This window comes from Chrysochloris asiatica, unplaced genomic scaffold, assembly GCF_000296735.1.
Source record: "Chrysochloris asiatica unplaced genomic scaffold, ChrAsi1.0 scaffold00069, whole genome shotgun sequence".
Classification (NCBI taxonomy): Eukaryota; Metazoa; Chordata; class Mammalia; order Afrosoricida; family Chrysochloridae; genus Chrysochloris; species Chrysochloris asiatica.
In genome coordinates, this window is record NW_006408587.1 from 15,883,524 (window position 1) to 15,908,660 (window position 25,137).

At 38.1% G+C, this 25,137-nt stretch overlaps 1 protein-coding gene across 1 annotated transcript in view; it reads left to right on the forward strand.

Annotated features, from left to right (window-relative positions):
• The window catches only part of ERP44 (endoplasmic reticulum protein 44), a 127,316-nt gene that overhangs the window by 75,347 nt on the left and 26,832 nt on the right, over positions 1 to 25,137 (forward strand). The window contains exons 5-8 of the mRNA XM_006864723.1: positions 9,926 to 10,110; positions 11,527 to 11,642; positions 14,630 to 14,687; positions 16,567 to 16,683. Of these exons, the coding sequence (XP_006864785.1) occupies positions 9,926 to 10,110; positions 11,527 to 11,642; positions 14,630 to 14,687; positions 16,567 to 16,683 (476 nt within the window). The remainder of the gene's footprint in view (positions 1 to 9,925; positions 10,111 to 11,526; positions 11,643 to 14,629; positions 14,688 to 16,566; positions 16,684 to 25,137) is intronic.

A 25,137-nucleotide genomic window follows, 5' to 3' on the forward strand; every position in this document is an offset into this window, starting at 1 on the left:
TTTGTCTTCACTGATGATATGGAGCTTTTCCATCTTCTCTTTCCACAGATGTAGTCTATTTGATTTCTATGTGTTCCATCTGGCGAGGTCCATGTGTACAACCCTGTACAGGGTTGCTATGGGCCAAAACTGACTCTATGGCACTTAATAACAACAATAAGGGTTGACCCATGGCAGCAGGAATGGGCTCAAATGTAACAACAATTGTGAGGATGGTGCAGGACCAGACAGTATTTCATTGTGTTGTGTATGGAGTTGCTATCTGTAATCTTTACAGAATAGTAGCCACCGCTGGGTGGGTTCCAACTGCTAACTGCTTTTTTTGAGGTTAGTGGATGAACACAATCTATTTATGCCACCCAGGGACCTTTAATTCATTCAGATTCTTGTTTCTGCCAGAACTTTTGCAGTGGCTTCTCTTACTAGTCTCCGTACTTCTCTCCTACTGCCAGATGAATATTTTAGAACCATATTTGCTGTTCATTAGCTGCTTACCACATACAGGATAAAATTCAGCTTCCATTAAGTTAGCATTTAAGACTTTCTCGAGTCTGTCTCCAGAGCTCTTGTGGTGCTTTGAGTTGGAATCACCTCCCTGGTGGTGGGTTGGGTTTGATTTGCAGTCTGTCTCCAAGGACACTTTTTAGTGTCCTCATAGTTTATGCATACTTGCTTCCAGCACACTGTTTTCTTATTTCTATTATGTCACCAGGTTTAGAAAGTTAAAAACATTGTAAGGTTGAGGGAAGAGCTTCAGAAAATTCATGGAAAATTTTCACTCTCTTTATTTCATTTTTCCATGAGCTTTTGAACTTTCCCCATACTATCTTTGGCATTGCCTCTTATTGTCCATTTTCATACTAATCCATAGGCACCTAATGGAAAATGGATGTTTCCTATTAAAATAATTCATTTCCTTCTATGCTCATGTCATATCCTTTCTTCTAAACCTTTTGGACATTAAAAAAAAAAAAATCTTTTGACTTTCTGATGGTCAATTATACACCAGTTGTTGTTGTTTTTGTTGTTGTTAGGTGCCATCGGGTCAGCACTGACGCAAAGCGACCCTATGTACAACAGAACGAAACACTGCCTGGTCCTGGGCCAACTTTATACTTAAAAACAACAATGGCCAAACTTTCTCTAATGTACTTTGGACATGTTGTCAGGAGGGACCAGTCCCTGGAGGAGGACATCATGCTTGGTAAAGTAGAGGGTCAGGAAAAAAGAAGACCCTTAACAGATGGACAGACATGGCTTCAGCAGTGGGCTCACAGACAGTAGTGATTGTGAGCACCGTGTTTCATTCTGTTGCACATGGAATCACTGTGAGTGGGAACAAGTTTGACAGCACCTAACAGGCTGATTTGTTGTTAAGTGCCATGGAGTCTAGCTCATAGCGACCCTGTACAGGGTTTCAGAGGAGTGGTTCATGAGCTTGAACTGCCAACCTTGTGGTTCAAACTGACCTTGCAGTCCAGCACCCCTTGTTAATATTGAATGTGGATCTGGTAGAACTATTTTTTCTTCACAGGGCTTCATATTATTGAATTTCTTTTATAATTTTATTGTTTTTTCCAGTGTGATAGGCAGAATATTATCTGGTTGTTTTCATTTGTAATTTAATTTTCTTTCTTTAACATTTTATTTTGCTTTAGGTAAAATTAACAGTCAGTCATTCAAACACGATTGCCCCATAACAGTGGTGGAATCCTTGCAGTGTGCCCGTGCTCTCCGCATGTACTCCCTGGGTTCCCTGTTTCGTTTCATGTGGTTCCCCTGCTCCTCCCTGCCTTTGATTTTGTGCATATGTTACCCTGTTGGTCTCATACCATTGGCTGTTCTAAGGAGTACATTCTTCACGGGTGCTACCGTGTATTGTATAGGCTTGTTTATTGTTTGGCCTGAGAAGTGACCTCCAGGAATGTCTTGAATTTCAAGTTCAGAGGTTGGCTTAGGACAGTAGTGTTGGAAGCTCCTCCAGTCTCTTCAGACTGCTAAGTCTGACTACACTTTTTTTTTTTTCAATTTGAATTTGTTCTGCATTTTTTACCCATTCTAACTAGGACCTGTCCTGGTTAGCATGGATAGAGGGGTAGTCAAGCACCATCTAGTTGTTCTGGTCTCAGATTAGAGGACACTGTGGTGCATGTGGGCCAGAAGTTCTTGCAGTTAATTGCTTCCTTGAGTCTTTGGTTTTCTTCATTCTCCTTTTCTGCAGGCAGGAAGCGACCAATAGTTATTTCTTAGATGTCAGCTCACAAGCTTTTAAGACCCCAGACACTACTTACCAACTAGGATGTTGAATATGATCTTTTTTGAACTGTGTTCTGCCCATTGAACTAGATTCTTCCTGAGACTCAGGCCTTTAAACGCCAAGCCTAGTCGTTCAGTCTTCATGTCTAAGTAGTTTCTACAACTACCCCCATATGCTTTGTTTTATGTAGACATATACATGTGTTGCACTGTAGGATAAGCACTGGACCTCAAGGTCAGTTTGAACTACAAGGTCAGTGGTTCAAAACAACCCCTCCTTGGAAACCCTATACAGGGTCGCTATGAGTCAGAACCAACTGAACGGCACTTAACAACAACAATATGTATATATGTGTGTGGGAGCATTGTCGCTCTGTAGAATAAGCACTGGACTGTGAACCACAAGGTGGGCAGTTTGAGACTACTAGCCATTTTACGTGAGAAAGATGACACTTTCTGCAAGGATTACTGCCTTGGAAACCCTGTACTTGGTCGCTATGAGTTGAAAGCAATTCAGTGGCACTTAACAGCAACAACAAATACATGTACGTATGTATACTCATAGATGTAGCATTTATAAATAAATATGTATATATGTAGAAATATCTACAACATCATACCTTTATATTTATGGGGTCTATATACTCCCATACAACTTCCCACAACTGTTTAGCATACATACAAGGGGGATTCAAAAAGTTTATGGAATAATTTCAATATCTTTTGATTCCATTTTCCATGAAGTTTTTGAAGCACCTTTGTACTTGCCTATATATCTACTCACAAATTATTGATTGTTATTACTAATGTTGCAGGATTTTATAATAGCATTTTACCATGTTGTTGTTGTTACTGTTAAGTGTCACTGAGTTGGTTCCAACTCATAATGACCCTGTATAGGGTTTTCCAAGAAGCAGCTAGTGAGTTTGGACTGCTGAACTTGTGGTTCAAACTGACCTTATGGTCCAGCGCATTATCCTGCAGCGCCATCCTTTGTTTTTGCATATTTCTCATTGTCTGTTTCGTCTTGGTCATGTTATGCTGACACCCACATGTAGTGTATTACCTTTTCCTTCACCATAGTTAACCCTTGTAACTAACTAGTTAATAAATCCCCCTCTATCGCTTTCATATCCCTGGTAATCCTCAAAGAATATTTCTTTCTGTGTGTAAACCTCCTCTTGACTTTTTATAATAGTGGTCTCATACACTATTTGTCCTTTTGTGTTAACAATTTTTGTTGTTAAGATTTATTTCATAACATCTTCCAAATTCATCCATGTTAGATATTCCACAGATTCATCATTATTCTTAAATGTTGCTTAGCATTCCACTGTATGTATGTATCACAGTTTGCTTTTCCATTCATCTGTAGATAGACATTTCAGTTGCTTCTATCTTTATGCTGTTGTAAGTAATACTGCTGTAGACATTGTTGTGCGGGCGTCTGTTCATTTCACAGTTCTTATACCTAGGAGTGGGATTGCTGGATTGTATGGTATCTCTATTTCTAACTTTTTCAGGAAGCGACCTACTGTTTTCCAAAGTGCTTATACCATTTTACAGTCAAATCTCCCCATAGCAAACATTTGTTGTTCTTTGTGTTTTTGATCAAGGAGCTTTGGTAGCATTGGGTTAGGTGTTGGCATGCTAACCTCAGGTTGGCAGTTCAAACACACAAGCTCTTCCATGGGAGAAAGATGAGACTTGTCTGTTCCAGTAAAGATTTATAGCCTCAGAAACCTTACTGGGTCACTATGAATCAGATTCAACTTGATGGTAGTGGAATCTTTTGTTTTTATCAATGCCATTATTGCCAGGGTCGCAATAATGTGTCTCATCATAGTTTTGATTTGCATTTCTCTAATGGCTAATGAAGAGTCTTAGTGTGATGCTGTAGGATAAGCACTGGATTGTTAACTGCAAGGTTGACAGTTCAAATCTGCCAGCTGCTCCTTGGAAAACCAATAGAGGGTCGAAATGAGTTGGTTCCAACTCAGTGGCACTTAACAACAATGGCTAATGAAGGTGCCCTGGTAGTGCAGTAGGTTATAAGTTCTGTATTAATTGAGATGATCATGTGATTCCTCTATGTTTTATGGATGTGGTGGATTATGCTAATTGATTGTCTAATGCAGAACCACCTTTGTGTACATAATCCTCAGATGTAAATCTGCAAAATTTGCAGGCTTAATTTCTAAAAGGAGATCAGAGGAAAGAAAATGAGCAGTAAGGTCCCTTTATTACTTTCGTGGTCTCTGACACCTTTCAAAATATGTTTTGTTTTGTAACTGGTGTTTATTAGATTTTTGCTGTTTCCTATCCTCAATGGCACTTTAACGACACCATTTCCTACTATGTCCCACTTAGGGGATATATCCCTCTTAGGATGAGGTCACATGATAAGCACTGGACTGCAAACCACAAGGTCTATGGTTCGAGCCCACCAGCTGCACCTTTGGAGAAAGTTGAGGCTTTCTGCTTCTGTGAAGATTTAAAGCCTCAGAAATCCTATACCGGATCTCTGAATCAGAAGTGACTCCATGGCATTTAACAACAACAACAACAGTATCTCACTTGGAAGTGAAAATCCTTTTGTAGATTCCATTTTGGGTTTTCTGTGAGTGTAAGATTGTGTGCAAATAGTGACATTTTAATTTCTTTCCAGTGTATACTCTATTGGCTTTTCTTGTTTTATTAGACTGACTAATAAGTAGAAATTGACTCAGTGATTAATGTGAAGATTATACACTTAATACTGACCAAACTTAAAGTGGTATTTGTTGGCGTTATGTGACATTGAGTCAGTTTTAACTCATAATGACCCTGTATTGGGTTTCCAAAAATGGCTGGTGAGTTTGAACCACAGATCTTGCAGTTCAAACCAGCCTTGCGGCCTAGTGCTCATACTGTAGCACCACACCAGGTAATTGTTATTTTTGTTGTTAAGTACCATCGAGTTGGTTCCAACCAATTACAACCCTGTATAGGGTTTCCAAGGAGCAGCTGGTGAGCTTGAACCGCTGACCTTGTGGTTCAAACTGACACTGCAATCCAGCACATTAACCCACAGTGCCACACTGGTGGTAATAGCAGGTGTCTTTCTTTCTATCTCAAATAGAGGATTGCAGTGTTTCTCCATCAATTTGTTGGGTATTTGTTTATTTGGATATTGATGTAGCCAATAGTTTGTTGCATCAAATCATCATTGCCTGTTTAATTAAAGTAAAAAATTCTTATGTAAAAAAATAATTTGGATAGTCCAGAAGTGTAAATTCTCTAGTTTTGTTTATGAGGTGTAATTCAACCTCCATCGAGTCAATTCTAACACCTTGTGAGCCCATATAGGATGTTTCCCAGGCTGTCAGTCTTTACAGGAGCAGAAAGCTTCATCTTTCTTCCATGGAGCAATTGATTGATTTGAACTGCTGACCTTGTGATTAGTAGTTCAGTGATCTGTAATTTTCTTATAATGTCTTTGCCAGTTTTGGTATCAGAATATGACTTCGTAGATATTCCCTTTTCTGGAAAATTTGTGTAGAAAGAAGTGCTGTTCTTTCTTTATTAAATATTTGATGGGAATTACCAGTGAATCTACCAGTGGACAAAGCTTAGAAATACATAATTTTGATAGCGAGTTCATGCTGAAACTATTGAAATGAAATGTTACAGGGTTTTACTAAATTTTCTTAATTTTGTATTTGTATCTTATGCTGAAAAATCTTTCTTCTTAATGGCATCAACATACTTTCTCTTGTGCTGTATTTGTAATGTATATTACATTTGTAATTTCAAAATACTAATGCCAGTTTGTTCTTTTACAAACAACAATGTACTGCCTAAATGCAGTTTTTGTTAGATTTCTTTGTGTTTTTAATCCTTAGCATTTACTCTCACTGAAGATGTTCAATCAAAATACCATTTTTCAAAGTTTTAAAATTATTTGAAATCTCTCTTTTTTTTGTGTTTAATACTACCAGCTGTATAGATGGGGTTTCTAGATTTAAATTTCTTTGTTGATTTGGTTTTTGTGTTGTTATTGTGGTAAGTACCTAAATAACAAAATACATGTTAATTTAGCTTTTTTTTTTTTTTTTTAAACAAAAACATCTAATTCTGTTTTAATGTTTACGTTTCCATGGTTCCATAGTCAAAAGTATCCAAAAAGGTATTTTTTTACCCATTTTAGAATTGTGACCCATTTTATAACTGTGATATATAAAGCTTTAAAATTATATTTTTAAACTATGCTAAGACATCTCAGTGCTACCTAAAGTCTTCTTTATTCTAAAAATCCAGTTCCCTGTTTTATCCATCTCATTCCATTATAACTTTACTAGTGTCTGGAAGACATTGATTTCTATTTCCCACCTCTTAGAAAGGGCATCAAAAAAATAAAAAGGCTTTTCCATTCTGAATGAGTTTATTATATTTTAGTGATTCTTAAAAATTAGATCAGCACACATTTTGGTTTTGCTTCTTATTGTGGAACTGTAAACTCTAATTTTAAAGAAGAATAATGCTTGTTTTTTAAAAATCTGTGGCACAAGAATATATTCCCATAAGTCATGATGAGGATTTTTTTTTTTTTTTAGTTTATACTGCTGAGTTTGGCTTTTTATGTATAGTGTTAAACAAAGTTTCTTTATTTGGAGTTATAAATAGTTCTACTGGCAAAGAATCGAATGTTAGTTTTCAGTGTTTGAGAGTTATTTAAATTAAATTCTATTAAATATTCTAAGATATACTCACAGTACTTATAAAGTGGCTTTATTGACTCTATTTTAAAAATTGAAACTTTTTAGGCATCCTAATTTTTTTTTAATGTTTTTTATTGTGAATTGAGTGAAAGTTCAAAAGGCAGATAGATCATCAGCCTCACATTCAACAAATCATACAACTTTTGTTTCATTACAATGATTATAATCCCCTCCATGTACCATCAGTTAACAGTATTTCTCTCTATTAATTTTAGGTCTTTTTTTTTTTTTTTTTTTTAAACACTCAGGCATATATAATAATTTAAACCACCAAAGGGCACATTCTGCAAGTCTGCCTCCTGGCCAGCAGCTCTCAGCCCCTCTCTTCCCATGAATCTAGAGTCCTCAGCTGCTCCCTCTCTCCATGTCCCCATCTCTGCCTCCATTAATGTCCCATATTCCGCTTGTGCTCTTCTCCCTTAATGGTCCTAGGGGCCTCTGTTTCTGGACTGTAAGATTAACTACTCCCCTGTTTTTGTTACAAAACTTCTACCTTTACATTGGATCCAGAGAGGGAGAGGGACTGTGTGCGGAAGACTGAGGGGAGAGGGGGGAGTGTAGGGGGCAGGTTTGGTCGGTTGATGATGCTTGGAGGGGATTGGAACCATGGCATTGAAACGATACACGATGGAATGAATGTTAAACTAAAGTTCTCCCATGTAAACTATCATATAATTCACAATAAAACATTTAAAAAAAATTCTACCTTTACAGTTGTGACAGTCGTAATTAGTCATGATAATAGTTACTCACTATTGAATCATAAGAATCTTATCTGTATCTCTTTTTACCAGACCCATCTAGACAAGATGAAAATTATTCAGTGGGGACTCTGTCTTCCCTCATACACTCTTAAACTAAACTCCCTGTTGAAACCTTGTAAGCCAGTCACTTTGTGCCTTTATTGCCCCTCATTTTAGGTTGTTGTTGTTGTTAAGTGCCGTCGAGTCGGTTCCGACCCATAGCAACCCTGAACAGAGTTTCCGAAGCTGTAAATATTTATGGGAGCAGAAAGCCTCAACTTTCTCCCGCGGAGCAGCTGGTAGTTTCAAACTGCTGACCTTGTGGTTTGCAGTCTGATTTGTAACCATTATACTACCAGAGCTCCTTTTAGGTAGCCAATGTCCAAGTTGCCCATCCCTAGCTACCCTGTGTACAGATAGCATTGATACTTGATGTGACAAATCCTTCCCTCTCTGTTGGTATTTGGAGTTACTACCTCCATGAATATAGGTCAAGTTCATCAAATTGTAGAAATTTACCCTTATTTACTTTATCAAAAATTTTTTGTTTTTGTTTTTTATCTTCCTATAGTTCTGATCATCAAGCCATCAAAGCTAAGTCAAATGGGTACTATCTGCAAGTTTGAGTGTTCTTGTGCATCTCCCCTCATTTCATATCAGCTGGATGCTTCACTCTCAGCTCTAGCCCTCCATGACTATGTCTTTGTCCATGGGCTCAGGTGTCCCCAGGTCTCACCACACTTTGGACCAACCAGTCTTTGCTCTTCTCTCTCTCATCTCCAGGTCAATTGGAGTCCATGGAACATGGTCAAACAGCCCATTTCTTCATTGCTGCCTTTCCCCTCTTCCACTCATCAGTAGACCAACGTGGTCATCAGCAAGCTTACATGCCTGTTCCTGTGTTCCCTCTGAGTTTCAGTCTTAGAGATGGGTTTGTCCTGAGGGAACTTGACTGCTTGCCTTGATGACTTCCCAGCAAACAACTTACTTATTTTTGTTTTGGGTTTTTCCTGATGGTCTTTCTTTGAGGATATATCTTCTGTCACTCTAACTGTTCAAGGCCAGTCTGCTTGTCCTTTCTAGTGGGAATGTCCTACCTCAGAAGGTTCTGGATGGGGCTCTGGATTCCATCTAAGGTCCTATATTCTGCAAAGGCTCCACAAGAGGACTATTTCACTGTGCAAGTTCTAGAACCCCTTTTAGGTATTCCAATCAGTTGTAGGCTGAAGGTGGGCTTATAAGCTTTCTGTAATCATGTTTCCCAACATTCCTTTCTATCCTACTCAAGTGTCTATTTTATAGTAGTAAGCAAGGGAAACCAATATTCATAAGACAATCAAGCATCTTAATATTATTTCCCCTATTCAGACTATAGGCATCCTAGTTCTTGTCTGAATGTATATATAATAATAATTACAAACATTTATTTGTACATGTAATAATAATTTCAGACATTATTTAACATATTTGCATTATCCCATTTAATCCTTAAAACAAACCTGTATGGCTGAAATTATTATCCCTATATAAAAGGAGCTCTGGTAGCGTAGTGGTTACGAATTGGGCTGCGAACCTTAAGGTCAGCGGTTCGAAACTACCAGCTGCTCTGCGGGAGAAAGATGAGGCTTTCTACTCCCGTAAGGATTTACACCCTTGGAAACCCTGTACAGGGTCGCTATGGGTCGGAACCGACTCGACGGCACTTAACAACAACAACAATATAACAGATTATGGAATCCTGGTGTGGTGCTGTGGGTTAATGCTCTGGAGTACAAGATCAGTTTGAACTGCAAGGTTGGTGGTTCAAGTTCACCAGCTGCTCCTCAGAAACCCTAGACAGAGTTGCTGTGAGTCAGAACCGATTCAACGACACTTAACAACAACAAAAGATCTGAAGCTCAGTCAATATTTAAGCAATTTACCCCAATTCACACACCCAGTTAGTAATAAATTAGGAATATAAAACCAGGCATTCTGTGTTCGGAGCCTTGCTTCTTAACTACCGTAACTTCAAATTATGATGAATTTTGTTTAGTCTGTCACTGAGAAAAGACCAACACAAATCAAAAAGTGTTCACTGGTTAATTTTCGTACTTTGAGTTTTCAACTAATGGACTCATCCTAACCAACTATAAGTGTAAAGTCAATTTTTTTTCATCCTTTTAGCTGATATAGCCCAGAGATATAGGATAAGCAAATACCCAACCCTGAAATTGTTTCGTAATGGAATGATGATGAAGAGAGAATACAGGGGTCAGCGGTCAGTGAAAGCACTTGCAGATTACATCAGACAACAAAAAAGCGACCCAATTCAAGAACTTCACAGCTTAGAAGAAGTCACCACTATTGATGTAAGTTGTTAACTTGGCTGGATCAAATAAACATTGCCTGGCTAAAGGAAGTGAACAAATTCTTATACAAACAAGAGTTTTGACAGTCTCTGATCGTCCATTGCAATACATCTGATGTACGCATATTTCAGTGAGTTGAATTTTTAAAAATTAATTATCAAGGAAAAATGCTAGTATTTTACTGAACTTGTGGACAAAATGTAGAACATACAGTAAGAGTTGCTGGAATTTGAATTGAGGAAAAAAGGTAAGCCTAGATTATAAAGAAATAGAAGCATACATAACTAATTTCCACATTTTCCTTAGTGAGGACTCTCGGGATCTCTGCTATGGTCTCTTTTATCAGCTCTTTCTATAAGTTTTAGTGTCCTGTAGCCTTTCGGTTGGAATCCTGGTGTGGCATTATGGATTAATATGCTGGACTGCAAAATTAGATTGAACTGCAAGGTTGGCCACTCCTCTGAAACTCTATACAGGGTCACTATGGGTCAGAACCAACTCAACGGCGCTGAACAACAACAGCAACAACAGCCTTTCAGTTTATAGACAAGCACTTAATTGTGTCATCCAGGGACTCCATGCTTTAAAATAGTTTTTCTTAATGATAAGCTTAGCAAACCTCTTCATTAGCATGCTAAGGTGTTTATGAGGTATGTTGTTAAGTGCCATTGAGTCAGTTCCTACTCATAGCATCCCTGGATACGGTTTCTGAGGAGAGACTGGTGAACTTGAACCACAGACTGACCTGTGGTTCAAAGCGAATTTGCAGTCCAGCACATTAACATGCAGCACCACACCAGGACTCCTTACGAGGCATAATGTAGTCAGTTTGATTTCTGTGTATTCCATCTGGTGAGGTTGATGTAAATAGTCGTGTGTTGTGCATAAGGTCGCAATAAGTTGGTGTCACCTCGATGGCACCTAACAACAACAAGAAGTGGTGTTTAAAAAAATAACAAAACACCAACAAAAGATAATTGAGCTTAGGTTTGTTCAGATTGTCACCGTCAGATCAGAGATTTGATTTTACCCTACTTACAAGCTAGCTGTTTCCCAGATGTCTCAGAAGACTCTAGGCTTCTGGGTCAATAACAAAAGGCTTTATTACTTACATCACAGGTCACTTAATTAGGAAAGGATTGTCTCTGGCTAAATAGTTAGCTTATTTGACATTTTCAAATAAAATACAAGAAGAAAATGTTTATAATTATGTTTTCTTGTAGTTAAGATTGTTCTTACCGAATGTAATCTTCAATACTTTTGTAATCGCTGTTAAAAAAGTCAAATATACGCTTACTGTCATACTTCATTTGGAAGTAGATGAATAGCTGAAGCTGCTTTTGTACCACAATAAGGGTAAAATGTGTTTCTAGAACTGTGTATGTTTGCAGAAAAATTACGTGCTTTATTTTACAGCGCAGCAAGATAAGTATCATTGGATATTTCGAGCAAAAGGATTCAAGCAACTATAGAGTTTTTGAAAGAGTAGCGAGTATTTTGCATGATGACTGTGCTTTCTTTTCTGCGTTTGGGTAAGTATTTTGATTGGGAATATGGTAGTGGGTCAGCTTGACTGCTTTGCAAAATTCTTTTTTTTTTTGATAGTTTTCTGAAGACCTTCAAAGTTTGTCTCGTTCCTCTTAAAGGTACTAACCAGTGTTTATTACCCATCTCTGTACTCTTTTTTTTTTAAAGGCTTAAAAGTCTGTTTGTTCTTCCTATATTATGTCTTGTTTTAGAATATGGGTAAGAAGAAAAGAATGGGTAAGTTAGCAGTTAACTCATTTCATGCTTTCCAATAACTCATTTATTAGCTACTGTGGCAGGTGAAATGATAACCTGTGGCTTCACCACTTGAAAAGATACATTCTCTATCTCATTAAGAAGCTTGATCTTTGTTGTCTTCCTTCATCCCCAGCTCTCCCTTCCATCATCCTTGTGTTAGAGGAAGCAAGGCTCCTTTCCAGGGCTAACCCCTTCTTGTGTCCTTGTAACTGTCCCCTCAGGGACTTTAAGATTGGTCCATTCGTTGTCCCTCTGAATCCTTCACCAACTGCTTTTCTTGTCATGAAATATCATTTCCCATCCCTTTCCTCTCTGTTTCCTGAAATATATATAATACCATATCTTTCTTTTCATTCCAATTTTTTCAAAGATTAGTGTGATTTCCAGTCAGTAAAAAACTTTAACCACTTAGAAATTGACTTTCGTCTCATCAGTCAGTCAAATGAAACGCCTAATGCATAATCATAAAACGTCTTCTTTGTTACAAAATTTTAGTGGCCTTTTCTCTTTCTTGTTTTTAGACTTTTTATTGTTAATTGAGTGAAGGTTTACAGAGAAGATTATCAATTTTACAGTAAACAAATTGAATACTTTGTTTCATTACAATGATTGCAATTCCCTCCATGTACCATCAGTTAACAGTGCTTCTCTTTAGTCACTTTGACTCTTGCACTCCTCTCTGTGTCTTCCGCTACTTTCTTCTGTCCTCTGCCAACCTCACTCTCATATATTGCCTGCCCTTTCACCCAAGTTCACATATGTCTACTCTCTTTAATTTCTCTGAAGGATGTATCACTTGAACGCCCTTTCTTTTTCCTGCTTTATCCAAGCTTATTTTACATGGAGTGCCCCTCACTTACTCCTCACCTTTCTCACTTCTCTGGCTTTGAGAATTTCCTGATTTTAGGGGCAGTCTTAGAATGGATTCATTCTTGTGTTTCTGTCCTTGATGAGCTTCTCCTCTCATTGAACGTTGTCTCGTTGGAGAGTATGCCTTCTCCTCATTCACTGACCTGGACCTGTTAGGCTCAGTAGCAATAGCATGTTGATTTCAGTGTATCCTCTATGTGTTGTGACTTCCAGCCTTTATCTTTGAATGCTTCTGAGGATCTTGTGTGTGTAGGTGTGCTATTGGAGACTCATTGTTGTGTGTGTTTTGTTTTTCAAAGCTTTTATTGTGAATTCAGTGGTAGTTTACAAGGGAGAACGTTGGTTTTGCACTCAACCAAATTGTATTTTGTTTCATTGCAATGATTACAATTCCCTCCATGTATCATCATTTAATAGTATTTACCTCTATTCCTTCTTTTTATGTTTTTGTTTTTTTTTTTGATGTACAGAAAAACATACCAGAATACACATTGATGGGTTTTTGAAGATCAACATGTAGAGTAAATAATGGGAGCATTGCCTCTATGCTTTGCACATTACTGCTCTCCAGCCATGCTTGGCACCTTGCTGTTCCTCAAAGCTGGCAAGCACACTTCTGCAGCAGAGCCTTTGCCCTTCCTGTTCTCTCTCTTTGGAAGTGCTTCTCTCACATAGCTCATCAGAACCTTAGCTAAAATAGTACTACCACCTTGTACTTGTCATTCTGTATCCCTGAATTCCACTTAATTTTCTTCGTATTTTCCTCCACTTAGAGTCCTTTGCTCCAGTGGAGCTTATATTTTTGTGGGGAAAGACAGAAAAGCAAGCAAATCTACTGATAGGGGCTAATAATGTTGTTGTTGTTGAGTGCTGTTGAGGCGATTCCGACCCATAGCGACCCTGGATAGGGTTTCCAAGGAGCAGCTGGTGAGTTTGAACCAGCTGGTCACTATGGGTTGGAATCGACTTGATGGCACTCAACAACAGCAACATTATTAGTCCCGATCAATGGATCTGCTTGTTTCTCTGTCTTTCCCCACCAAAATGTAAACTCCACTGGAGCAAAGGACTCTATCCAGTTTTGTTTTGCTGTATATACTGAGAGCCAAAGGAAGCTGATAGTTACTGAGTTAATTAATCAATCATTGAAGTAATGGGACAGATTCTTGTGTCATCAGTCTAGGTTAGCATCTCCTTCCCTTGTCTAGTGTGCTAATCCATTAATCCAGAAATAATTTAGACAGAAAGCTACATATTTGACTTAGAATTTGTTGTGAAATTCACTGATTAAATACTTATTGAACACATATTATGTGCCATATGCTGTGCTGGGCATAGAAAACAGCATTAGAAACAAAAAATGGCCTATATTCTAATGGTGTTGGTGGTTATTTCGGTTCATCTGTTTTTTGTTTTTAAATGAGTTTGGTTGTACGAAGTAGAAAATTAATAGTTGAATTTGTCTTGCAAGTAAATTATATATATGTGTGTGTGTGCGTGCGTGTGTGTGTATATTTCCTGCTATGTGGCCCACTGAATGACCCAGATCCCCACTGTTTTGAAAAACAGGTTGGGGTCAGAAAACAGCTTTTTAGTAGAAAAATTGCCAATCCAAACGTAAAAAATAATGAGCTACAAAAACAACTAAGTAAAATTTCCTGTTAAAAAATTCTGTGTAGTAGTACATTTTTTTTTTTTTATGGTATTGCTTATACTTATAAACAGGAAAGATGATGGGCAAGTATATAGTTCAAACCTTTAGAATTTCTGTTGCTAAGTAACTAACCAAATCTGCTTCATTCAGGTATGCTACTGCTATTGTTTTCCTTAAAAGTCATCATTACTATTTCTCTCTTCGTATTAGGTCTGTTTCTAAACCAGAAAGATACAGTGGAGACAACATAATCTACAAACCACCAGTGGTATGTTGCTATTTCTTAGTATGAAATTTTATATATAGTTTACATAAATGTACAGTAAATATATTGTTGTTGTTAAATACTGTTGAATCGGTTCTGACCCAAAGCAACCCTGTATAGAGTTTCCAAACAGTGGCCGGTGAACTTGAACCACTGACCTTGTGGTTCAAACTGATATTGCAGTCTAATGCATTAACCCACAGTGCCACACCAGGACTCCCTGTAAATATATACAGTAAATATATAGTTCTGTAAATGTTAATGTTCACAAAAGCATAAAATTTTAGAATGGAAAAGACAGGGTAATGTCCTGTCTGGTACAAGCCTTAAAAATAAAGATGGGGACATAGAGGCAGCTAGTCAGTGTTAGTGGCAGAACTGAGATTAGTGATCCTTTGGTTCCGTGGCCTTCTCCATCTGTCTGTTTTGTATTCAGACTGGACCCTAAATTTTAAAGAAACAAAACCAAAACTTTTCACTTTTACCTATATTGTACTAATCCAGCTCCTAAATCTTCTGAGGTATTTTGCTTGGTTGGTAACATGCCATATTTTCAGGAGCATGTAAGCTGGTTTTAGTGCTTGAGTTAAGAAGTTAAGTGTGTTGAAACGTCAACTAGTTAGACCTGGACTATGATTTCCACAACTAAGCAACAAAATGATAAGGTTTGTCATCCTATATTGACCTAAAGATCTGTCATTGCATTTTTTTATACTCTTGGAAATACAAGTGTATAGATATTTTTCATTTCATAGTTTACATTTTAATATTGCTTACAATTTTTGACACGTTGATTGATTACTTTTTATGTACTCAAATGCGTCTTGTTTTGCTTAGGAAGCACATTTCCTGTTCTGAGATTAGTGCATTTCTCTAATAGTAGCTTACTTATAGTATTGTCATCTTTTCATATTGGAGTCTGTAAAGTCAAGATTTGATGCATAGTCTCCCAATGTGACAGAATACACCTACCGCATAGGGTTTTCGAGGCTGTAATCATTACGGTAGCAGATAACCATGTCTTTCTCCCAAGAAGCCGCTTGCTGGGCTCAAACTGCCAATCTTTTGGCTAGCCGTCAAGCATCTCTAGATGATTAGAATCTTTACTACAGTGTGGTCATTAAGAGCACGGGCTCTGGGGTCAGGCTCCGGGGTCACACTGTCTGGGTTTGAATATCAGATCTGTGACCTAACTGGGCACGTTCCTCTGGAAACTAGAATAGTATCTTAGCTTCTCTGTGCTTCACTGACTTCATTAGCACAAGTAGGGATGATGGCAGTAAAAGTACCTGCCTCATAACAATGTTGTGAGGATGAAATGAGTCAACACATGGAAAGTGCAGTAGTTCTTGGATACAGTAAAGTACTGGATGTTAGCTATTATTTTTATTATCATCATTTTAGGAACTTAATAAACATTGATTGTTTTGTGACCATAGACGCAGATATTACAGGTAATTTGTGGCAGCTATAGATATACCGTAGATTAACATGCATACTTTATCAAGCCTTCTTTACTGGAAATCTCCAAATTTTCTTCTAACATTTTCAATTGTAAGGAGTAGTTCAATAATTCAATTGCATAATTCTTTCACTCTGCCTGCCTGCCTGCCTGCCTTTGGTGAAGATACTAGTAAACAATTAATTGACTGAAGTCCTAAGAAGAGCAGAAGGCTTCGACGTCACAGATTGGATAATCACAGAATTGTTAGTTTCTCCCAGCTATAGTCTTTTTTCTCAGAAGTTCCAAAGTTCCATATTTTATGTTTCTTTTATGCCCTCTGTAGGTTTTCTGGGTCCACAGATGGATTTAAGGACACGTTTTTTACTAATGCAGATTAAATGTACTTCATTTTTCCTTTTCTTTCTGTTTGTGTAACAGCTTTCTGCTCCAGATATGGTTTACTTGGGATCTATGGCAAATTTTGATGTAACTTTCAACTGGATTCAAGATAAATGTGTTCCTCTTGTCCGAGAAATAACATTTGAAAATGGAGAGGTATGGGCTTTCTAATGTATATTATTTTTTATTCTAGTTTCTGAAAGAGCAAGCTTCTTCCACCATCTATTTTAATAGACTTATTAGTTATGAAAATCCTTATAGTGAATATTATTGTATCATAGCTATTTCCATAATACGGCCAATGGTCCTCTACCTTTGCTGTCCCAGAACCTACCATTATGCTTTTAGTAATAAAATGAGTAAGCAGAGCCATGAAAACGAGTTGGAAAATACCTCTCAGGTGACTCTGATACCCATCCTTGCTTGAGGATCCCTGGTTTAGAAGCAGTGTTCTACAGATTTTATTTTTCTGATTTCCATCAATCCTAAAAGAAAGAAGTTGTATTTATCATTATAAAGTAAGAAAACCAGTTATCAGTAGTCACATAACTGACCTCAGTCATCGTCTCATGCACTGAAATAAAGCCTGCCCACACATGTGCAATGCTCACAAAAACAAAACACAGACTACAGAGATTGGAGGAGGCAAGCACAGGGCTAGGTCTGTGAGATGGTGTGTTCTTTCCTGACTGTATTTGAAACAGCTTTCATTTCATTGATGCCAGACTTCAGCACTTTCATTTTTAAAACCCACAGTGTAGGAATGTAATAATAATAATAAACCCATGTTTTTACTTCTTATATTCATATACACTTCAAAGAATTTTTAAGTGTTGAGCCCCTATTTTTTAAGTGTTGTTGTTGTTAAGTGTGTTGAGAGGTTCTGACTGATAGCAACTCTATATAGGATTTCTGAGGAGTGGCTGGTCGGGTTTGAAACACCAGCCTTAGGGTTAGCAGTCTAGTGTTTATCGTACAATGCCACAGATCATCGCAGAGTAGACACACTCATACAATAGCTACATCGTCAGGACTTCACCACTCATCTGTCCGTTTGTCCTACTCACACGGATCTTGGCTGAAAGCCGAGAATACCAGAAAGATGTTTGCCTGTGGATTGTGACAAGCTATGGACCACATTGTGGAGAATGAGTATCTCGGGACACTTAACTGTGCTCATGAGGAAGCTACACATAGACCAAGAGGCAGTTGTTTGAACAGAACAGGGAAAACACTGAATGGTTTAAAACTAGGAAAGGTGTTTTCCAGGGTTGTATTCTTTCACCATACTGATTCAGTCTGTTGTTGTTGTTAAGTACCATGGAGTTGGTTCCTACTCATAGTGACCCTGCACAAGGTTTCCGAGGCTGCAAGTCTTTACGGGAGCAGAATTTTTCTCCCGCGGAACAGCTAGTAGTTTTGAACTGCCGAACTTGAGGTTAGCAACCCGATTTGTAACCACTGTACTACCATAGCTCCTTATTCAATCTGTACACAACAAATAATTTGAGACGTTGAATTATATGAAAAAGACCATGGCATCAGGATTGGATGAAAACAATCACAAACAACTTACAGTGTGCAGATGATACTACCTTGCTTGCTAAAAGTGAAGATGATTTAAAATACTTACTGATGGAGATCAAAGACCACAGCCTTCAGTGCGAGTTGCATCTCAGTGTAAAGAAAACAAAAATCCTCATCAATGGACCAATAAATAACATCCATTTAAATGGAGAAAAGATTAAAATTGTAGAAGACTTCATTTTGTTCAGATCCACTATCAACACTCATGGAAGCAGCAATCAAGAAATCAAATTGCATTAGATAAATCTGCTGCATAAGACCTCTTTAAAGTGTTTAAGAACAAAGATGTTAGTTTGAGGACTGAGGTGCGCCTGACCAAGCTATGATATTTTCAATAGCTTCATATGCATGTGACAGTTGGACATTGAATTAGGAAGACTGTAGAAGAATTGATGCTTTTGAATTTTAGTGTTAGAGGAGAATATTGAAAGTACTGTGGACTACCAGAAGAATACATCTGTCTTGGAAGAAGTACAGCCAGTATGCAACTTAGAAGCGAGGGTGTTGAGACTTCGTGTCTCATATTTTGGATATATTATCAGGAGGGACCAGTCCCTGGAGAAGAACATCATGGTAGGTAAAACTGAGGGACAGCCAAAAAGAGAAAGACCCCTAAGGAGATGGATCGGCACAGTGGCAGCAGCAATGAATGGGTCAAGCTTAACAATTGTGAGGATGGTGTCAGACTGTGCAGTGTTTCGTTCTGTTGTACGTAAGGTCACTATGAGTCAGAACTGACTTAACGACACCTAACAACAAGAAGTCAGGACTTGGCAGATATTTTTTTTGAAGGGCCAGAAAGTAAATATTTATTGCAATCCATAGTTTCCATTGAAACTGCTCAACTTTACAGATGTAGTGCAAAAGTAGTCTTATGTAATATTTAAACAAATGAGGATAGCAGTAGTTTAATAAAACTTTATTTATGGACACATTTGATTTTCACATTATGTATATTATTTAAGCATTATTTTTCAACCATTTAAAAGCAGACATACAACCATTCTTGGCATGCCGGCCATAAAAATCAAGCAGTAGGCCAAATTTGAGCTACAAGCTGTAATTGCCAGCCTTTGATTTATGTCAGGAAATATAATATCGTCTGAACCCCTGTGCCCCTTCCCAGTCATTACTCTATTTACAGTCCTCACAACTACTATACTGGTTTTGACTAGGGCTCTCCAAAATTTTGCCTGGTTTTGAACCTACAGTGGAAGTTCTGGCTTGTTTGACTCCACTTTGTGGATATGTTCATTTTTCATGAAGCTGCAATTCTTTCATTTTTACTAGGAATATTGTTCTGTGCTGTGAATATGCCGCAGTTTGTCCATTCTGCTGCCAGTTGGTACTCAGATTGGGTCCAGTTTTCACTGTCATGAATAATGCTGCTGAACATTCTTTCATATGTCTCTTGGTGAATACATGTACATGTTTCTGTTGAGAGTATATGTGAGGAAGCTTCAAAAAGTTTGTGGAAAAATGCAACTAAAGTATAATGGAATGTTTCCATGAACTTTTAGGAGCCCTCTTGCACCTATGAGTAGAATTGCTGATTTTAGGGCATATATGGAGTCCTGGTGTGGCGTTGTGGGATAAAGCACCAGACCGCATGGTTGGTTTGAACCATAAGGTTGGCAGTTCAAACTCACCAGCCACTCCTTGAATACCCTGTACTAGGTTGCTGTGAGTCAGAACCAACTCGAGGGCACTTAACAACAACAATTGTTGTTGTTGGTATGTGTCGTGGAGTTGGTTCCGACTCATAGCGACCCTGTACAGGGTTTCCAAAGCTGTTAATCTTTACAGGAGCAGAAAACTTCATCTTTCTCCCATGGAACAGCTGGTAGTTTCGAACGGCTGACCTTATGGTTTACAGCCTGATTCGTAACCACTATGCTACAACAATAGGATATATATATTTTTTTTTTTTTTTTTTTTTTCAGCGTTAGTGGTTGATACCAAACAGTTTGCTCTAGCAGTGGTTCCTGTGTACGTTTCTTCAATAGTTAATGAAAAGTCACATTGTTTCATATCCCTACCAGCATGTGGTATTGTCAGTCATCTTAAATTTTATCCACTTCAGTGTATCTTGTGAGGAGAAAGTACTTGGTTCAAGATTAATAGTGGCTCCCCACTGGAGGTCTGCTGCCAAAAGAGTTACAGCCTTGAAAACCCTATGGGGCAGTTCAGCTCTGTCCTGTAGGGTCCCTATGAGTTGGAATTGACCTGATGGCAGTAGGTTTGCTGTGGGTTTTCTTTGATCTATTGTAGTTTTAATGTATATTTTTATGATGATTAATGAGGTTAAAGGAGTCCTGGTGTGGCACTGTGGGTTAAAACAGTGAACTACAAGGTCAGTTTGAACTACAAGGTCGGTGGTTCAGACTCACCAGACGCATCTTGGAAACGCTATACAGGATCTCTATGAGTTGGAACCAACTCGACAGCAGTTAACAACAAACAACAGTAAATGTTGAAACCTTTTTCATATGTTTTTCAGATATTTAGATACCCTCTTTTATGAAGTACTTATTCATGTCTGTCCATTTTCCTACTAGGGTTGTGTGTTTTTTCTTATTTATAACAGTTCTTCATCTGTTTTGGAAAAGAGCCCTTTGTCAGTTATCTGTGTTGGCTGTATCTTCTCCCATTCTAACTTTCTTTTTTTCTTCCTATTCTGTTTTATAACAAATAGAATTCTTAATTTTGAGATATTATAATTTATCAATATTTACACTTATGTGCTTCTGTAGCCAATTAAGAAAGAAATGCTCTCTGTACTAAGGCAGTGGTTCTTAACTCAGGACCATTTTGCTCCCAGGGAACATTTGACAGTGTTTGGAAACATTTTTAATTATCACAGCTAGCTGGGGGTTGGGGGTGGGGGTTGCCTCTTGCAGCTAGTAGTAGAAGTCTGAGATACTGCTAGACAACCTGCAATGTATAGGATAGCGTCCTACAACAAAGAGTTACCTGTCCCTAGATGTCATTAGTACTAATGTTGAGAAACCCTGCCCTGAGGACATGAAGATTTTATCCTCTTGTCAGACTGGTGGTTTTTGTTGTTGTTTTTGCTGTTAAGTGCTAATCAGCCAGTTCCAAACCATAGAAACAACTGTTGCACTTAATAACAACAACAATCACCAAATCATGTTGACAACTTCTAGAGCACAATTCAGTTAATGACAGACTTTGGAAGATTCCCTGAAATTCTACCTAAATATTCCCAGGGGCTACTGTCTCTTGAATCTTGGCGTCTGTTTCTCCAAATCCTGGAGCATTTAGCTCTAGAGACTAGTGGTCATTGTGGGTAAACCAAAATGGTCCCTTTGTCTCTGGAGAGTACTTGTCTTGAGTCTTTTATTTTTGGTCTGTACCTTTTGGCATTTCCAAATTTGAGGCTTCCCTACCACCCAGTCCAAGGTACTTGAATAAGGCCAAAAGAAATCCAAGGGAACTCGGTGTGATGTTTCTCCAGTCCTGAAGCCCCTGGTTGGTCTGCCTTTCTCTGTGTACCTTCTGAGTCTTGTGTTTGTTGTATTTCATGCCCAGGACGCTTCTCTGTATGCATAGGTGCAGTGGGGGAAAGAGCATCTACTTCAGTTCCCAAAAGCAGGTGTCTGTTCCAGCCGCATTGTAAACTTTTTATTAGATTGTTCTGAATGACTTTCATTCCTCATTTGCATTTTAACACTTCAAGAAATATCAGTTATTGAGTGCATTTATGTCTGCCTGAAACATTATCAGTGTATTTTCCCACCATAAAATCATCATTTATCCTTATAAGTCTTTGTAGGATCAAATTTAGAATCTCTACTTCTCTTTGGGCAAATCCAAATCATTGTGGATTGGGTCTTTATATCAAAAGAGGATCCAAACAATCTAATGTGTCAGCATACCACTGGGACCATCCTACTTGTCATTTAAAATAGCTATTTCTCGTGTCAATTAGGGTTGCAAAAGTGACTTCTTACCAAATGTGATTAAACCTGAAGTTATAAATATCATAAGTGAATCTATACTGTACTAGCTCTGGTTTTATATAACAATACAATACTACAAGTTATTTTGAAATTCTGAAACACGGAAGACAATTGGGTGAAATTTATACCACAATTTTTTTTTGGTTCTTGGTGTAAAAGGAATTTTTTTAAAGATGGATTTTACTAACTTTTCTAGGTTCTTTTATTTCTAAAGTTCTTGGTTTTACACTGTTCCCATCAAATTGTCTAGAACTTCTGAGCAACATTTCCAAAATTTTTGTTTCCATATGACAACAGTTTGGCATTTTGAGCCCATTCTTACGAAGCATAGAGTATTTTTCTGGTTAATAGTATTTTGCTATTTTTTTCAGTGTTGTTTTTTGTTTTCCGATGTAGAAATTTGTCATTGTTTAGGATTGTAAGTAATTTCTTTTTGTTCAGTAGGATACAGCTTTCGTCTTAAGCTGTTATGGCTGACAGATAAGAGCAGCCTGAGTGTAGATCCTCACATGGTGGGTGTACAAGTCCAGTCTCTTAGTTAGGCGTTGGTACCATCTGTGATACACTGGACATTCAGGTACAGGACCTGGCCAAAAATTGGATTCATACAGTCGCTTTCAAACAGTTTTTTGTGTTTTCCAGGCACAGTAAAAAATAAAATTTCCCCATTTTATATATGTATTTGTGTGTGTGCCAAATTTTTCATGACACTATATTGACCTTCTATGTGCAGTGGACTCAATTTCTGTTCTTCTCAGGTTGGACCTATCACACATGATCTAGTCTAATCTCCAGCTATTATCTTCCATTATCAGCAGCATAAAAATGTAGCCAACCCAATGTAAAGGAGTCCCGTTTCACAGAATTCAGAATATTCTTCCTACAATTTGAGTGTTTCACCATATGATGCAGTGGTGTGCCTGGCACAGTTTGTGGTACGGGAAGCCTGGAAGACACTAGGATGTTAAGCGCTCTCTCCTTTTTTATGCACTTTTTCATTTTGATGCCTTAATTTGTGTAGTGTAATTTTTCTTTTTAACAGACACAAATATTTGTTAAAGTGCTAAAAATCCTTTAGCTCACACTTTTTAAAACTAGACATTTAAAATTTTAGCTTCTTTGTACTTGAGTAATCATCATTCTTAGTTTTTTCCATTTTAATCTTTTACTTGATTTTTAAAAAAGAAGGTGTATTGGACTATTTCTGCTCATAGTATATTGAAATGAATATTTCTGATTCTTAATTTTCTAGGCCTTAGATAACATTTAGCAGGATTACATTATTTTAATTCATTAGTTCAGGCTCCTAAACACTTGGTAACCTATTACAGTTACTCACCTGCTTTGGCAGTTCTTTGGAAGAATAGTTTGAAACATTGGGTTTAAGGGTATATACCTGAAAGATCTTTAATAATTAATAAGTGGGAATCCCCCTGTCCCCTTTCCTGGTAGCTGATACATCTGATAATGTTGTTGTTGTTATGTGCCGTGGAGTCGGTTCCGACTCATAGTGACCCTGCACAGGGTTTCTGAGGCTGTAAATCTTTACGGGAGCAGACCGCCTCATCTTTCTCCCGCGGAACTGCTGGTAATTTTGAACTGCTGACCTTGAGGTTCGCAGCCCGATTCATAACCACTACGCTAGATAATACTTGAGATTTATTTTCAAGTGCTAGTAAATCATCTAAATTTTGAGGATCGATTTTTAACTTGAAATCTGATTGTCTTATCCCTCTCCTGGCCCTTTTAGTAAAGAAGATGCTGGTGTGGGTATGAGCCAACTGGGAGACCCAAGCAGTATAAACCAATACGCCAGACTGCAAAGCCATTTGAACTGAAAGGCTGGCAGTTCAAGCTCACCAGCTGCTCCTCGGAAACCCAATATAGGGTCACTGTGGGTCAGAATCGACTCGATGGCGCTTAACAACAACAACATAGTAACTTATAGGAGCTCTGATAGCATAGTGGTTACGAATTGGGCTGCTAATCTTAGGGTCAGCAGTTCAAAACTACTAGTGGTTCCATGGGAGAAAGATGAGGCTTTCTGCTCCCATAAAGATACACAACCTCAGAAACTCTATGCAGGGTTGCTGTGAGTTGGAACTGACTCCACAGCACATAACCACCACCACCATCTTGACTTATGGACGACCGGTGTGGCACAGTAGGATCAGCAGTGAACTTCAAACCACAGGGCTGTAATTCAGACCCACCAGCTGCTCCTCAGAAACCCTGTACAGGGTCACTGTGGGTCGGAATGGACTTGACAGTGCTGAACAACAAAATATTAGTTTATACAGTGCCCTGGTGGCCTAATGGTAAAGCGCTCATTTATGATTCAAAAGGTTTATGGTTTGAACCTACCAACCACTCCCTAAGAGAAAGATGACAGTCTGCTTCGGTTAAGATTACATTTGGAAACCTTGTGGGGCATTTCTATCCTGTACAGTCACTATGAGTGGGCCGCAGTAGATTCGGTTTGTTTGGTTTATTTTGTTACCATAAGAACTTCAAACTGATTGCTAATGTATTTGTTCATGGCTGTTCTCCTAAGAATTGTTAGTTCATCCATATTCTTCTAGAGTCTAAAAAAAAAAAAAAAAAAAAATCTTTTGTTTTTATTCTTTCTTTTCAAAGTCTGATCAATTTAAATGTCCCTAAAGTTAAGGACCGTTTTTAAATTTAGCACTAGAAGAACTCAGGTTTTCAAGCATAACCCTCCCATTTTACAAATGAAAACGCTAAGACTCTGAGGCAAGATGCTGTCACATTTAGAATTGAATACATGTGAGCTGACCGAAATGCCTAATTTAATTATTGAACGAATTGGTATACTTTTGAGGGGTGACTAAAGTAGGTGGTGACATCACATCTGCATCAGCTGGAAGGGATGTGGAAATGAGTCCCAAAGAAGGGTAGTGACTTGCCCACGTAAATGCAGAACCAGAGCCAGAAGCCAGGCCTTCTGATTTCCTGTCTAGTAGTTCTCATTTTCAGAGGTGACTACTGAGCCTTCTTTTTCAGCTCGTATTTATTCTGC